Source organism: Hermetia illucens, chromosome 2 (genome assembly GCF_905115235.1).
Source record: "Hermetia illucens chromosome 2, iHerIll2.2.curated.20191125, whole genome shotgun sequence".
Classification (NCBI taxonomy): Eukaryota; Metazoa; Arthropoda; class Insecta; order Diptera; family Stratiomyidae; genus Hermetia; species Hermetia illucens.
The window spans coordinates 74,192,387-74,209,921 of record NC_051850.1 but is presented as its reverse complement, the minus strand read 5'-3'; the positions used below and the strand labels follow the sequence as shown (position 1 = coordinate 74,209,921).

Sequence of the window (17,535 nt, the reverse complement as noted above, 5' to 3'; positions counted from 1 at the left end):
TCCCACTAGGAGCAATGACTGAGCTGAACGCACATACAACAGGAATTCGCCTGAAGTATGTGAATTCAGGGGTTGATTTGGTTCCACGATTCTTCTACATTCGTAATGGCCTGTAAGTGAGATAATTTTTTCTCACGAGATCGCCACCATTTGATACATTGCATGCTAGTGTTTTATCGTAGGCTTGATTCACAGGACGGCAATTAACGGCTGATGTTGAAGTGCGATGGCCTCATAGGGAACGACTTAGTATTCAATGACAGTGGTAAAATGTCGATGTCTTATAAGAATACAGTCGATTTACGTTTTACTATTCCCACTATAAAATGTAGGAAGATGAGACAATCGTTTGATGAACCATGTATTCATAAGTGGAAGGACATGGGTGTCCGCAAAATCAATTATACGCTCGCCACTCTCATTGTGCACTTCAAACCCCTTTCCCCCATGACATTTTTTACCGTCTGCCTTGCCAAATGACATCTTTCTCGGAATCAGGTCGACTTGTCTGGTCCGTACGTTGTGAAGAAATGAATGAATGGCAACGTCGATATCATATTAAATGTGTGGGCTACTAAAATAGAGAAGTTTATAACCATTTTTACTGCGTTCGCGTTCTAAGTCGCAGCTTTTGGTACCAGATCGTCGGGTTTCTTGCAGAGCCCAGATATCAATGCTGCTTGTTGGAAGGGCTCTTGCGAGTTCTTCGATCTTTCCAGTTATGGTGCCAACATTTAGCATGCAATCATGGATTTGTTTTGCTTGAACTAACTTACGTCCTGACGCCGTCCATGCGTCAAAAACCCTTTTCCATTTCTCAACAGAACCGGAGCCCGTCCTGCCGCCTCGGCTGAGGTAGACGAAAGATATCAAGACTGGAAGCTTGCTTATCCCCTCCCATAAGCCGCCGGAACTGGGATCTCCAGCACCATAGATTTTACTGTCCTTTCTTCCTCCATATTGGTTTCTTGTTCCGGGGGTCCCTCCCATAACCATTTTTGTTCACGAATGGGTGTTTTTTTTTCGACCTAACCGAACTGTTCATAAACATGCACGCACACCTCCAAATATACGTTCATGCGTATAAACATTACGATGCGCCTGATGGGAGATCTGGCAACTTCGCACATTACTATCTATTAGTCTGTCTATCACACGCATTTTCTCAGAAACAGTTGATCCTATTGATATGAAATTTTTTAGAAAGGTCTTTATTATGAATCCCCACGCATGCAGTGAATAACACCCTTCTACGTTAAAGGGGGCAGCTTAAAGGGGGAGGTTCCCATACTTGCAAAGAGGGTGTACATTTTTTTCGCAAAATATAATCATGTGGAGCATAAAATGGATTGATTAGGACTTTTAAAAGCCGGCATTAGGCTAATTTCATTTTGCCATTGACGGAGGTATACCTGTCTACAACGTATATTTTCGCCTCGGATATGCTGGTCTGCTTGCCCATTGGTTCATAATACGTAATCATTTGCTGGCTTTACTTGTATGTCAGTGCCATGCACCAGTTGGCCTTGTTGCTTTAACGTTTTTCAAACTTCTTATCGAAGTGAAACCTCGTAGTCATATTATCCCTTGGAATCAGTAATATGTGATTCTACCTATGTAGAAAGAGTATCAATCTTCCTTCGATTTAGACGATGCCCCGCTTCGCTGGTACTCCCGGATCTTCTGAAAATCACTCTGCTTGCCTGCATGTTTATATGCAGTTCCAGGGATACCGTTGGCCATGTCCTTGTTGCCTCACTGATACACACGCAAGCCATGCTCGCGGATAAATTTCCGTCATTGGATGTCGCATCTCAGCGAATTCTCAAGTTGAGAGAATTCTCTCCTACGTTTTTTTTTTTGAGCTTTGCGTCCCAGATGTACTAACCATCATAAAAAAGATATTTTATCGTCATCAAGGTAGTCGTATCAGTTTCAAAATGAAGGTAGTCGAATCGATTGAGGAAAGATTGCAGGGTCCATTGAATCCCTCCACATCTTCCATCCAACATAGCATGGAAGACGTCACCGATAACAAGAAGAAAAATATCGGCGGCAGAATGCAATCTTTGCAGATTTCGCTTTCAACTTCAAATTCCTCTGACGTTTGATCTCGATGCAGCATGTGCCATTTTGCACAATCATATGTTGCCCTCATAACTCCTAATTTTTCCGGAATATCCCTGTTGCGTAAAGCACTCCACATGCACTTCCTATTGACGTTGAACAGATAGGGATGTAAACTCCGCACATTGTTCCACAATAATAATTTAACAAAATAAGATTGATTCAACGACTCTGGGGTGGGTCTATGTAAATTTCAACCCCGGGGCGACCATAAGGCTACGTACGGTAAACTACGACCGAACATAGCCTTTTAGCTAACCGTACATGGCCTTTAAGGTTAAGGGACTCCTGCTCTCTCATAAGCGGAAGAAGCAAATCGTTGATATTACCGATTCTATTATAAATATTCACATGAGTTATTGAAGGTATTTTTTCTCCACTTATAGGTCAAATTGGAATCAATTGCATTGGAATTTAAAAATGCCGAAAAACAGTTGATGAGCGCACAAGTAGAAAAGGAGAACATGAAAAAATATTTAAGACAGTTAGAGCAGCAAAACGATGACCTGGAACGAGGGTATAGAATTTTGAGTGAAAGCATTGCAGGTGTTAAAACTGATCTTGACAAGGCATATGAGAAAAATGCCCTTCTGGAAATAGAAGTTGATGAAAAAGAATTTCTCCAAGAAAAATTACAACGACTTATGGACGAAACGAGAGGTAAACGATTTACAACAAATAGTATCAAAACTAGCTTTTTATTTTCAGATCTAAAGCAAGAACTACATGTGAAAGATAGATTACCTTGTATGAATAGAAACAGCTTATCTGATTTGATATATACCGATGATACAGTCAACGTAGTTGAAGCAAACTCTCAAGGTGGCGCGCATACACGATCATTAAAACGTAAGTGAATTTTGTACTGAATGACTTAATCATTTACCTTGAGGAAATCGTAATAGGCTTTTGACACTCGTTTTACTTGTGTTTGTAATATTATAAACCCAAGGTTTTCCTGTTTGAAATACAATATGAAGTATTATTGACTCCATAACTCTTGAGCTACCTCCTGAAGTAAAAATAATTTACTTTATGGTTGTCTTTTCATGTGATAAACGTTTTTCTCCTGGCTTGGTCTATAGTTTGACAGCTTTTATCACCAAGAAGGCTAATTTATTGGGGATGCCTGTTCTTTATGCATAAATTCTTTCCCGTCCCAAAAATATTTTAGTTTGCTGTTAGGTCCTATTCCTTTAAAAAAAAATTAAAACAGAGCTAACCCGACCACCCCAAATAATTTTCGATGGATAGCTACAAACGGTTTTTATCCCAAACCGAAACAAAATTAGGAAATTCATTCTGCAAATAGCTCCGTAGAAGCATCTACAATGTGGAAATACACAGGTCAGGTCCAAAAAATGGGAGAAACCCAAATGCATTCTTCGGGGCCCTTAGTCATCATGTCGGGAATAAGTAATTTCCTAACTAGCGATAGTAAAAAATAGACCTTTCACCAACAGAAGAGGAGAGGAGGAAGGAAGCTGTTAGGTCGAGTTCAATCGTCTTCCCAACATGATTTCAAATGCTAACGCTCTTTAGCATGTTTCTAATATTAAATAAAGTGGTTGACGACTATTCCGACTCTTAGGAAAAACAAAAAGGTGATTTGCGTGGTCCAAAAAAAAAACCAACATCAGGAGCAGGCAGGAGCCGTGAAAACTTCCGTGTCCACTTAGCAGCTAAGGAAGGAATAGTAAGTCTCATCATACTTTCGATTTAGCCACGTATTAAGTTGTCAATGAGCCACACAACCTATCTGTCTCTTGTGGCCGATATGCAGGTGGCAGCTCAAGGAATTCATTACCTTTGCTAATCAGTAGGTCTACACGGTTTTGGAGTCTCAGTTTTTGTATCTCTGACAGGATATCATCGGGTCCTGGCGCCTTCTTGTTTTTCATAGAGAGAACTGCCTTTTCCCACTCGCTTATGGAGAAAACTTGGGCAATCCTCGGTGGCTTCGATTGCAACTGTCAACTGGTCGCTTGCTGAATAGCATTCCAGCACTCGCCACCTGATTTCGACGCGAAGGTTACGTTGAAAATATTTTCCTTACAACCTGGACGCTGCACCGTTCACGTGGATCCGGTGTTTAATCACACAAGCCCCATTTTCCGTTTAATTTGAGGGCTCCCCATATATGCAAAATAAAGGTGCACACTTTTTTTCACAGAAATGGCAATGTGCGATATTTAATTAAAAGGCTCAGCTAGTATTTTTCAGAACTATTTTTAATGTTGGGTGAAATCTAAGACAATTAGGAACCTATCCAACCGAAAAATCACATGCATCGATACGAAATTCCCCTTAAATTCAACCCAGAATTTGGCATCAGAATGAGAATATTGAGCATTCTGGGGAATTTGAAGGAAATAAAACAAAGTTACAGAAGGTGAACGCTTTCTAAATTGTATGTGAACTTAGTGCATTTTAATATGTTTGTAACGAATAGGCAAACTTTTTAGCTTAGCTTATTATTATATGGATGTATATGCTAATGAAGTCTGGGAGTAGTGTTTAATTCAGATAGATATGCACGTCTATACATTAGGACCAGCAGTATACAATATACGTACTGTATATCTATGTATATATGCTCTTGCGCACGAAGTAAATCGGAAATATGCGTACGATCAGTTTACATACGAATATAGTATTCGATAATAGCAATATTTGTTTGTGAACATAATATTTATATCTGTATGTATTTACATATAGCTTGGAGTTTGACAAAAATATGAACAAATGGTTTGAATTAGGACGTGGTTAGGTAGCCAAAGTTTCAAGTAAAAGATTGACTTCGAAGATAGCTTTCCTTATTGCAGATATGTATTTCAGGACTCAATTTTCTCCTTCCTCAGTGATTTAGAGTAAGATAGAAGATATGAGAAAGCCATCTAGTTTTCAGTCGAAAACGTCATCGATGCTCGATTATAAGAAGGAGTTGTTATGTTGATGAATTTTTCTGGCCTGCATTCGGAGTTTGAAAAGTCAAATTTGATACTTCGGGTTTAAGTCTTCGAACTTTGGCTGCGGAGAAGGAATTTTTATTTTTGTGGCATCACTACCTCGCTCTGCCGCGCGAAATTGCTTGGCTTTTGACACCTAGCGTTGGCGGAGACTCGCCCATTTTGGGAAAAAAGTTGGTGGAATGGGACGCGTCGTTCCGCGGAGAAAGGGAAAAACAGCAGAGGAGATTACTGAGTGAGTAAGTGAGGCTTACTTTAGATTATTTCGTAGTTGAAATTGCGTTTCAAAAGTGCCAGGCCTTGAAATCTCATGGCGCTGTTGTGAAAATGACAGCAACGAAAAGCTGAGGCTGCTGCAGTCGTACGATCGTTGCGAAAGGACGCGAGAAAATTTTGAGAGATCCTCTCAATTTCGTGTATTGTGAATGTCCCGTGTTTAATTAATTCGCTGTAAAAGTAACAAAACACCAAGTTTAACAGAAATAGAATTAAACAGTACCTTAATGAGAATAAATAGTAGTATGGTGAATATAAATGTACCGCGACTGAATGTGGAAACGCTGATCATTCATCGGACTCAACATTCGTCTGTGTTAAAGGACAACTTGCGGCCTTGGACACCCTTTATAGAAATCCGAGCGGATGTCATCATTCTCTGCGCTATCATCTTTATTTGTGAGAAAAGACGCAATAAAACAGAACTGGGTGAAAGTGATAATATTAATAATCGTAGGCGCAACAATCCATATTGGATCAGGGCCTTGGTTAGAGCACGTCATTCAAGACCGTAACGGTACATTATAACACACTGTCGGAGGCAATGTGGTCAGCATTGCGCTCGCCCGAACTTATTACCCTGATTTGACTCAGGTATTCATTCACAGCTGAATCGATTGGTATCCGACGTCAAATCACGATACAAATCCCACTGCCACCAGGGAGATTTGAACGCGACCTTCCATATCATAGCCTGGTGCTCTAACCGCTCGGCTATCCGGACACCATATGCCCATACGGTTGGAAATCAGATCCCCTCTTTGTCTCAATGCACCATGGATAGTGTTGAATATATGGGCAAAGTGATTTTTTGATTTTCGAAGTCGTTCGGAAATTATAGTGTTAAACACGTAATAAGTCACATGCCAGATTTATGTCGATCGCCGTAGTAAAGCTCGTATTTATCGGTCCGAATGTCTTCGCTAAAAGGACAGGAATCGAAGCGAAGTCTGTACAAGTGTTTCTTCAAGAAACGTAAGGTTTATGGACTAGGTATAGCAGATTAATTGTCAGTTAAGGTGTTATGGCTAAAAATTGCATCCCATTTTCAAGGTTTTGTGTAAAACAAAACCTTATTAAAATCGATTCAATGTCTGTCTGTCTGTCTGTCTGTCACATCCATTTTTCTCCAAAACGGCTAAACCGATCCGAACGAAATTTGGTGGACAGATGGGAACTATGAAATCCCACGCATACAGTGAGTGGCATAAATTTAGGTGGAGTTTAAAGGGGGGCTCCCCGTACATGCAAAGGGGGGATTCAACAATTTTTTTTATTGGATATAGTTGTGTAGGGTATCAAATAAAAGGTCTCGATTTGTACTTTCCGAAACTGATATTAGTTTTGGCATAAATTGCAAAGTGCGTGAGTAAGGAGTCAAAATGTACGCACTTGAAGTGAGACAGGACTCATTTTCGGAAACTACCCAACCTAAAAATCCGAAAAAAATCAGGGTGGTGCGCCTAGATGAAATCTAGGCCTCAAAATATGTCCCATTCCGATATCCGTTCAAATAAACTTACTAATAGTATATTACTACTTTTTAGAAATTTACTGAAAAACCCCCCTTAAATTCATCCTGCACCAGCATAGGGGACAATATTTCGAATATACGTGCTAGGATGTTGGATGTTGATAGCTTTATTAGTGTAAATCAATTCATGTTCAGATACAATCAATATTTAAGTGATACAGACTAAGTCTTTTCAACTATGGTAAGTTGTGCAGTATAAACAATCTTAATAAGTGCAATCGCTTCAATTCTCAAAATTCCCTAGGAAAATTTAAAAAAAACCTAGCTTGCAACTTACGACCTAAACTTATACCTATTACTAGCCTAAACTAACTCTAATAATGTATACCTTAGCAATAATTAGAGAAAGATGCAATTAGCGGGTTCTTTACCGACTTACATCTGCGTAGAAAAGCTCTCGTTCTTTTCTCTGCAAGCTGTGATATTCTGTTAATATTCGCGATTTGATGTAGCCGCCTCAAAATATGTCCCATTCCGATATCTGCTCAAATAAACTTACTAATAGTACATTACTACTTTTTAGAAATTTACTGAAAAGCCCCCCTTAGATTCATCCTAGGACTTCCGAATTTTGTACCAGCATAGAGGACAATATTTCGTATATACGTGCTAAATCAGGCAATTAACGCCAAAGTTATAGCAATTAAAACTTAGCAATTTCGAGCGAGTTTACCGCTTCCAAAGCCATGCAAATCAGATGCTGACATCATAATTACCCGGAATAATTGACATTCGCGTGGAATATTAAAGTCACATTTATGAAGAATCTATTTATCTGCAGCCCTTTTTAAGATTTTGTGTAAAACACTTATGTGAAATCTAATCTTCGAGAGATATCCTATTCCGGTATCTGCTCAAAAAATTTACTAATAGTATATTATCAACTTTTAGAAATAGACTAAAAAACTCCCCTTAAGTTCATCCTAAGTGTACTAAATCTTGCACCGACATAGAGGACAGCCTCGTGCATACGCATGCCAGGTTTCATGAAAATCCAACTATTAGTGGGAAAGTTATAGCAGTTCAAATTTATCAATTTCGTGCTAATTAACAGCATTCTAAGCCATACAAATAAGATGCTGACGTCATAATTAACGAGAATAATTGAAATTCGAGTGAAATAATAAAATTCCATTCAAGAAGAATCTAATTCTCCCTAGCCCTTTTAAGGTTTTGTGTGAAACAAAACCTTATTAGAATCGAGACGGTGTCTGTCTGTCCGTCTGTCTGTCTGTCTGTCGGTCTGTCACACCCGATTTATTCGGAAACGGGTAGACCGATTGTCACGAAAATTGGTGAGAGTATGTAATCTGGTGTTCCCTTTACATGCAGTAAGTGGCGCCATCTTGTATTAAGTTTAAGGGGGGGCTCCCCATACATGTGAATGGAGGGTGTAAATTTTTTTTTTACAGAATGTAGCCATGTGGGATATCAAATGAAAGGTCTCAATTAGTACTTTTCGAAGCTGGTTCAATATTTGATGTTGGGTGAAACACAGGGGAGTGAGGGCTCAAAATATGACCCCCAAAAAGTGTAACAGGTCCCGTTCTCAGATCTTATCCAACCGAAAAATCTGAATAAAAATACAGTGTTGCATCCTTACGAAATCTAGGCCTCAAAATATATCCGGTTGCGATATCTGCAGAAATAAAGTTAATAATAGTATATTTCCATATTTTAGAAATTTACCCGGCACCCCCCTTATGTTCATCCCGGAAGTATAAAATTTAGCATGCGTGTAATGAAGAACATAATGCACAATTTGGTCAAGTTTGAAGAAAATCCAACTATTATTAACAAAGTTATAGGGGGTGAAACTTCACAATTTTTTGTGAATTTCGTGTACTCTATAACCTGCGTGACGTCATCATCACATATCAATTCGTTAATACCACAACGAAATGAGTTCTTATGAATGGGGTCGCAAAGAATTATTTTGTTTTAGTTTTTTAGTCATTTATATATGAATATCAATTACTCCAACCAGACATGTGCGTATGTAGGCATATAGTATAGGCGTGCTAATGAACTTTGCGGGTAGTGCTTAATTCAGATAGGCATAAGAAGTAAATGGGAAATATGGGTACGATCAATTTATATACGTGCGTATATGTGTACAGTTTGTTTGTTTAGGTTGAGCGTAATATCTACGGCTGTAATATGTACGTATGTCTCGTAGTTTGGAAAAATATGAAGGATTATGTTGGATTTGTAGCTATATACGGATAGAAAAATGTGCGTTGAAATTTGTTACATAAGATGAACACAAAACCTTTATACCCGAAGCGCGAGCTTCCGGTATTTCGACTTGTTTAAATGCTTTTTTCTCGAAATTCACCATCATCAACGGCGCAACAACCGGTATCCGGTCTAGACCTGCCTTAATAAGGAACTCCAGACATCCGGGTTTTGCGCCGAGGTCCACCAATTCGATATCCCTAAAAGCTGTCTGGCGTCCTGACCTACGCCATCGCTCCATCTTAGGCACGGTCTGCCTCGTCCTCATTTTCATTTTCTACCATAGATATTGCCCTTATAGACTTTCCGGGTGGGATCATCTTCATCCATACGGATTAAGTGACCCGCCCACCGTAACCTATTGAGCCAGATTTTATCCACAACCGGACGGTCATGGTATCGCTCATAGATTTCGTCATTGTGTATCCTACGGAATCGTCCATCCTTATGTAGAGGGCCAAAAATTCTTCGGAGGATTCTTCTCTCGAACGCGGCCAAGAGTTCACAATTTTTCTTGCTAGGAACACAAGTTTCCGAGGAATACATGAGGACTAGCAAGATCATAGTTTTGTACAGTAAGAGCTTTGACTCTATGGTGAGACGTTTCGAGCGAAACAGTCTTTGTAAGCTGAAATAGTCTCTGTTGGCTGACAACAACCGTGCGCGGTTTTCATCATCGTAGCTGTTATCGGTTGTGATTTTCGACCCTAGATAGGAGAAATTGTCAACGATCTCTCGGGCCAGGTTAAAGAGGACGCATGATAGCGCATCCCCTTGTCGTAGACCGTTGTTGATGTCGAATGGTCTTGAGAGTGATCCTGCTGCTTTTATCTGGCCTCGCACATTGGTCAGGATCAGCCTAGTCAGTCTTATTAATTTCGTCGGGATACCGAAATCTCTCATGGCCGTGTACAGTTTTACCCTGGCTACGCTATCATAGGCGGCTTTAAAGTCGATGAACAGATGGTGCAACTGTTGTCCATATTCCAACAGTTTTTCCATCGCTTCCCGCAGAGAGAAAATCTGATCTGTTGCTGATTTGCCTGGAGTGAAGCCTCTTTAGTATGGGCACCAAAATTCACAAAAAAAAGTTTAACATGACATGCCATTTACCCTTTTCTTTAAGATGATCGCAGCGCCCTCTAGCGTGGCAGCAAAAAACACCTTTTTTTGGAAATGGGCCTATAAATTCCTCTGTATTTCATTAACGAACTATGCGATCGGGCTGGAAAAATTAAATCTGGTGAAAAATTCGTGTTTGTATCTTTATCCAATTCTTCACAAAAAATTTCTAAATAAAGTAAAGAGTTTCCGTGATGCCATTAAAGAAGTCGAACGATTTGATGATCATATCAGCTAATCGCACTATTCACTTCTTCACCGCGTACGCACCACAGACAGGTCGACCTGATGCCGAGAAAGATGCCTTCTGGCAACTTCTCGATGAAAGAGACTTGTCACGTGCCTGCTGACGAATATATAATCATTGCCGGCGACCTTAATGGTCATGTGGGTGAAAAGGCAAACGGTAACAGGTGCCATGGCGGAAAGGGGTTCGGAGCGCGCAATGCGGGTGGCGAGCCTGACCTGACCTTGTACTTAACTTATGAATACATGGTTCATCAAACGATTGTCTCATCTTCCTACATTTTATAGTGCGAACAGTAAGACGCAAATCGACTATATTTTCATAAGACGCCAACATTTTACCACTGTCACTGATTGCAAAGTCGTTCCCTATGAGACCATCGCACCTCAACATCGGCCGTTGATTGCCGTTTTGTGAATTAAGCCACCGATAAAACAGCGTGAGGAACGCACTGGCCCGCCGCGTATTAAATGGTGGCGATTTGGTGAGAAGAAAGAAGAAACGGTCTCACTCATACGATTACTAACCATTACGAATGTAGAAGAATCATGGAACCAAATGAAAGACACGATCCACAAAGCGGCCTCTGCAACCCTCGGGGTCACCAAACCGGGTAAGCGGTACATTAACCGAGATACTTGGCTTTGGAATGATGATGTTGAAATGAAGGTCCGTGAAAAGAAACGCCTCTACCACAAATTTCTCGACGATAAAACACCTGGTAATTTGGCAAATTTATAAGAATGCCAACCGGGAAGCAAAGAAAGCGGTCGCTGTCATCCGAGCGAACGGTTTCAAAAATCTTTACGATAAACTGGACACTCGGGATGGCGAGAGAGATCTGTATCGACTTGCTAAAAGCCGTAATGAACGCACACACGATATCGATTACTTCTGTTGCGCTAATGACAAGAACGGTACTTTGCTTACCAACCGCCAGGACGCAACGGATAGTTGGCGAGAATACTTCGAGCAGATTTTAACTGAAGAATTTGCACATCCTCCACTTCCAAAATCATTGCCGACATTTGGAGCAGTTCCACCAGTCAGCGCAACTGAAGTCGAGGAGGCAATAAATTGAAATCGGGGAAAGCAACAGAATCTGACGACATCGCATCTCAGCTCTGGAAAGCGAAGAGCTGGAACCCAACACTGTGGCTCAGTGAATTCTTTAATTTTATTTCATAAAAAATATAGCACCCGACAAATAGCGGTCGTTTTGGACTTTAATCAGTTCTCTATAGCTGATTTAAAAAAAAAAATTGGGCCATTGGGTCTACTGCCCGGAAACAGAGTTCTGGAAGGCCGAGAAAGAATACATCTGCCGAAGAGAGGCTGGCGCGGAGATTCCGCCTGCAGGATCGGTTCAAAAGTTCATCAGGCATTAAAAAGAGCTCAAGGATGCCATTGGGACAGAAACTGATGCACTCACAGTTCGTTGGAGGCAAAGAAGACTTTTTTTAAAGGAGCACGAAAATTTGATCCGGGAACAATGGCAAACTGTTATATTCTCCGATGAATCCCACTTTAATATTTTTGGATCGGATGTGATCCACCACGTATGGAGAAGATCAAGTGAGCGAGTCCATTCAGACCACAGTGCGCCAGTCGGTGAGGAGGATGAGCTGGGGCTGCTTTTCGTACTATGGTGTGAAAGGACATGCATTAATTGATGGAAGAGTCAATGATACAGTCTATAAACGAATCTTGGAATCATCTGATACTTTGCATTGAAGAGCAATATCAGTATTCAAGTGGGATAATTTTTCAGGACGATTCTGCGCTATGTAACAGGTCCCATATTGTAAGCAATATTTTTTTTTGTTTTCTGTAGCTAAAAAAAAATATTGAAAGATTTCCAATTATTTGACCTTGTTTGTTTTGGAGGTGTGCAACTTTCTGGCCGAAAGCTCAGCAAAGCAGCTGACTTGGCCCAGGCACAGCCCGGATTAAAAACCCATAGAGAATTTGTGGGCACTAATGAAGAAAAATATAGCTGAACAGAAGCCGAAAGGCCAACATTAGCTTGATTTAATTCTCTTAAGAACGTGGAATGATGAAGTTGACCTGTAGATACTGCAGAATCTTATTTTATCAATGCCAGCGAGGATTCGAGCCGTAATTAAGGCAAAAGAAAGTGCAACGAAATACTAATTAAACATTTATTAAGTAAACAAAAAAAATATTGTGATACGACGAGTTTTGTGATTGATATGAAACGTCAAACAAATTTCCCTATTTTTCATAAAGTAGACTAATTATGAATAAAAGTAACTCGTGAAAACTGACGTGACTCGGCGAGTCTTATTAATTTCGAGGGGCAGTTATCTGCATCTGTGTTTAATAATCGTGCCGCATCTGCTCTCAAAATTTCTAAACTTTCCGAAGGGTCCAAGGTTGTCGTTCGGTTTGCATGACGCAAGTGCTCAAGATTTTCCCGTTAAATGGTATGGCCTTCTTCGACTATGCACGCTGTAATTGTTGATCTTATGCATGACTTTTGTTTCCGAACACTACTTACCGCTTTCTTGATTCCTTATTACAATCGCTGCACGTTATTCGGTTTATCCCGCTTTTTTCCTCCGCTGCCAAAGGATCCTTGACGCTTCCCAGTAAGAAGGTAGACGAACGACTCGAACCTACGACTTCCAGGTGACACTTCTTTATTCAATTCATGATGTTGTTAATAGGTAGGAATACGGGATACTTATTCGCATCGTGACGACCGTCTTATGCTGCGAGAATAGTATTGTATAGATATGCCTATTTTGTTGCTTGATTTTCCTTACGATCAGCTTCTCAATAGTCTGAGGATTATATCCATTCTTAATAGCGGTATTAATAATATGCTGTCGTCCCTTATTGAAGCCGGCTGCCATTTTTTGGGAAAATGTGATGTTGCTGGTATCGTTCTCTGCGTTGCTATAGGGTTACTGTATATTTCGAACTTAAGCTTCTCGCTAGAGTTGACGATTTTCACATCTAGAAAGAGTAGAGCCCCATCTTTTTCCACTTCTAGTGTAAACTCGATTTTATGAGGAATCTCGTTTATAGAGGAGATGCCCATGTCGATATCGTCTCTTAGAATCAATCGCAATCGCGCAATCCCAAATACGCTGTCTACATACCTTAATCATACTTTAGGCATTATTCCCCTTGAATCAATTTCTTGTTCGATGACATGAACCTTTCAGTGAGTAACAGCTTCAAGGGGTTCCCCATCTCTACTCCCGAAGTAGTTTTATAGAATCTATCCCAAAACTTAAAATAGTTTTCGCTCATGCAGAGCCTGGCAAGGTTTGCATAAATTCGAACTTTTCTTCTCCATTCTGGGCCAAATCCAGATTGGTTCAGCGATTTTTAGTCCGAAAATTAACTCTTTCACTGCCGTGTTGGGAAACAATTCCTTCACGTCGAACGACACCAACATCTCGTCCTCACCCATCCTCTCATCGTCGTCCCAAGCGGCTGGCACTCATTGATCAACTTGGCGATGTTTACGTCGGTGAATTCGATCGGCAATGATTTCTCGCATCTCGTCCCCTCCTTGTGGATTTTCGGTTGACATCTGATTCTTGGAAACGCAGGATTAGGCATTCCAAGTCGCCCAATGTTTGGGAATACCATACTAGCTTCCTTCAACGCTCCATCGACCCTTTTGATACATTTGGGAAGCGGGTTGTTTCGCAATTCGAAGAAGTTTCCACTCTCCGGTTTCCGAAAACAACCTGGTCATAAGTATGAGATAAGTATCTTGGTCCATAACGACAACGTGTCTGGATAGCTGAGTGGTTAGAGCTCAAGGCGGTCGTACGGAAGGTCCCGGTTCAAATCTCACTTGGTGACAGTGGAATTTGTATCGTGATTTGACGTCGGATACCAGTCAACTCAGCAGTGAATGAGTACCTGAGTCAAATCAGATTATTAATCTCGAACGAGCGCAATGCTGACCACATTGTCTCCTACAGTGTACCGCAATGATCTTAAATGAAGTGCTCTAAAACACTTCAAGACGTTGATCCAATATGGATTGTTGCACCAACTTCTTTTTCTTCTTTGTCCCATTCACAAGCGGGGTCGGAATGGGATTGTTGCACCAACGATAATTATTATTATAACAAGGCCTTTTTTCCCCCTGTCCGCCTTGAGAAAATATAGCGGTTTATTACGAAGATCGCGTATTGTTTATAAATCGCGTTTACAATTTTTTAGCGGCGTGTTATTCCGAACTTATACCCGAAACAATTCCATCATTAGTGTCTGTACCCAATAATTTTATACCTGAGTCGATGTTACCTACAGTTTCGTCGATAACCTTAATTGGTTACACCACGAACGCAAGACCGTTAGTTATCGGTCAGTTTAATTGCCGTTTTGTTTCTTACGTAGTTATGAATATGCGCGATGTTATTACTATTTGCCTGCGGACTCAATTCGTTTTTCCTGGGTGGACAATTTTTTATTTAGAATGTGCCGTCTCTTTATAGTTTCACACTCAAAAGCCCGGTGTAGTTTCGCGGTTATTTGCTCGATTGACAGATCCGATTCTGCGGCTTCTTTTGCCATCTTGAGGTGAGTGCTGTATGTCCATAACGCGATGTTATTTTGTTTAGCGTACAGAGAATTAAGAGTCACGGTGACGTATTACAGCTCTAACTCTAACTATTAACGCGACCCGATTTCATCTTAATGCGATGGAACTTCGGTATTACGCCGGATTTGAAGCATTTCTATAAAAATTGGATATTCTTATTGTTCCTCGTAATTATTTTCTTCATCCTCAACAATTTGTTGAACTCAGTCTTCTGGTTGGGTACTGTTTCTAAGAGAGTTGATTTTCGTCTGCTACTTGTAGTCCAGCGTAACGAAATGAAGTTGTTAATAACGGTCCTGTGTTCGCGGTACCACCCACTAAGGTTGTCGAGGCAGGTATAACATTTTTGGATAAGGACGCTAAGGATGATATTCGTTCGGGTATAAGTAAGACCATTCGGAATAATGCGCCGCTAAAAACGCGATTTAAAAACAATACGCGAACTTCATGATAAACCGCTATATTTTCTTAAAGCGGACAAGGGGAACAACGTTGTCGTTATGGACAAAGATACGTATGACCAGGCTGTTTGTCGGAAACTGGAGAGTGGAAATTTCTTCGAATTCCAAAACAACCTGCTTCCCGAATCCGAAAATTTTCAAAAAGGGGACGAGATGCGAAAAATCATTGCCGACTTGAACTCACCGACGTACAACATCGCCAAGTGGTTGATCAATGCGTGCCAGTCGCTTGGGACGACGATGAGAGGATGGGTTAGGACGAGGTGTTGGTGTCGTTCGACGTGAAGGCATTGTTTCCCAACACGGCAGTGAAAGAATTAATTTTCGGACTCGAAAGATCGCTGAGTCAATTTGGATCTGGCCCAGAATGGAGAAGAAAAATTCGAATTTATACAAACCTCGCCAGGCTCTGCATGAACGGAAACTGTTTTAAGTTTTGGGGTAGATTCTATAAAACTACTTCAGGAGTAGAGATGGGGAACCCCTTCACGGCGTTACTCACTGAAAGGTTCATGTCATCAATCGAACAAGAAATTGATTCGAGGTGAATAATGCCTAAAGTATGATTAAGGTATGTAGACAACGTATTTGCGATTGTTAAAAGAGACGATATCGACATCATCATAAAATCGAGTTTACACTAGAGGTGGAAAAAGATGGGACTCTACTCTTCCTAGCTGTGAATATCGTCAACTCTAGCGGGAAGCTTAAGTTCGAAATATACAGTAACCCTACAGCAACGCAGAGAACGATACCAGCAACATCACATTTTCCCAAAAAATTGCAGACTATAATTGCATGATTCACCAACTGATCACATGCCTTCTTTCGGAATACTGCTTCAATAAGGAACGACAGCATATTATTAATACCGCTATTAAGAATGGGTATAATTCTCAAACTATGGAAAAGCTGATCGTAAAGAAAATCAAGCAACACAATGGCCATGCCTATACAACATTATTCTCGCAGCATAAGGAGGCCACCACGAGGCGAATAAGTATCCCGTATTCCTACCTATTTAACAATATCATGAATTGGATAAAAAAGTTTCGGCTGAAAGTGATAGATGGAAGCGTTAAGGATCTTTTGTCGGCGGAGGAAAAAAGCGGGAATAGCGATTGGAATAAGATATAGATAGGACAGACTAAACGCCTGATAACGACTAGATTTAATGAACACATCAAGGAAGCGGTAAGTAGTGTTCGGAAACAAAAGTCATGCATACGATCATCAGCTGCAGCGCATATATTCGAAGAAGGCCATACCATTCAACGGAAAAATCTTGAACACTTGCCTCATGCGAACTGAAAGACAACCTTGGATTCTTGGGAAAGTTTAGAAATTTTGAGAGAAGACGCGACGCGATTATTAAACACAGATTCAGGTGACTGCTCCGCGAAATTAATAAGACTCGCCGCGGTAATTAGGTTGATAGTTTAAAAAAAATTCAAAAGTAATTTAAGTAATTAGTGAATAGTATAAGAGGATCGTATAATCGCAATTGTTTTCAGCAGCTTTGTGTTGATGAAGGGGGTAAGTCGCTCCCGAAATATATATTTACGTTTAAAACTAAAAATTGTAGTTTGGAGGAAGCGACAAAACCTTTTTAAAATCGAGTCAATGTCTATCTGTGTATCACACCCAATTTACTAGAAAACGGCTAACCCAATTGTCACGAAATTTGGTAAGGTGATGTGGTCTGTGAATCCCTTTACATATAGCCATCATTACTTTATGTTGAGTTTGAGAAATTTACCCGGGAACCCCCTAAAGTTCATCCTAGAAGTACAAAATTTGCATTGATGTAAGGGATAACGTAATTTGGCATTGATGTAAGGGATAACATAAAGGCACAATTTCATTAAATAAAATTATTATTAACAAAGTTGTCGAGGGGGAAATTTGGCATTCTACAATGTGTATGGCGTCATCATCAGATATCAATTCGTCAATACCACAACAAA

General features: G+C 40.4%; 1 protein-coding gene across 8 annotated transcripts in view; it reads left to right on the top strand.

Moving 5' to 3' along the window:
- Nucleotides 1-17,535, top strand: part of LOC119647923 (nuclear distribution protein nudE homolog) — a 105,350-nt gene that overhangs the window by 8,009 nt on the left and 79,806 nt on the right. For all 8 annotated transcript variants that reach the window (XR_005248966.1, XM_038049250.1, XM_038049251.1 and 5 more), the window contains 2 exons: nucleotides 2,514-2,787; nucleotides 2,836-2,976. Coding sequence is in view for 7 of the 8 variants with exons in the window: in XM_038049250.1 (XP_037905178.1) it covers nucleotides 2,514-2,787; nucleotides 2,836-2,976 (415 nt within the window). In the remaining variant the exon portion in view is untranslated. The remainder of the gene's footprint in view (nucleotides 1-2,513; nucleotides 2,788-2,835; nucleotides 2,977-17,535) is intronic.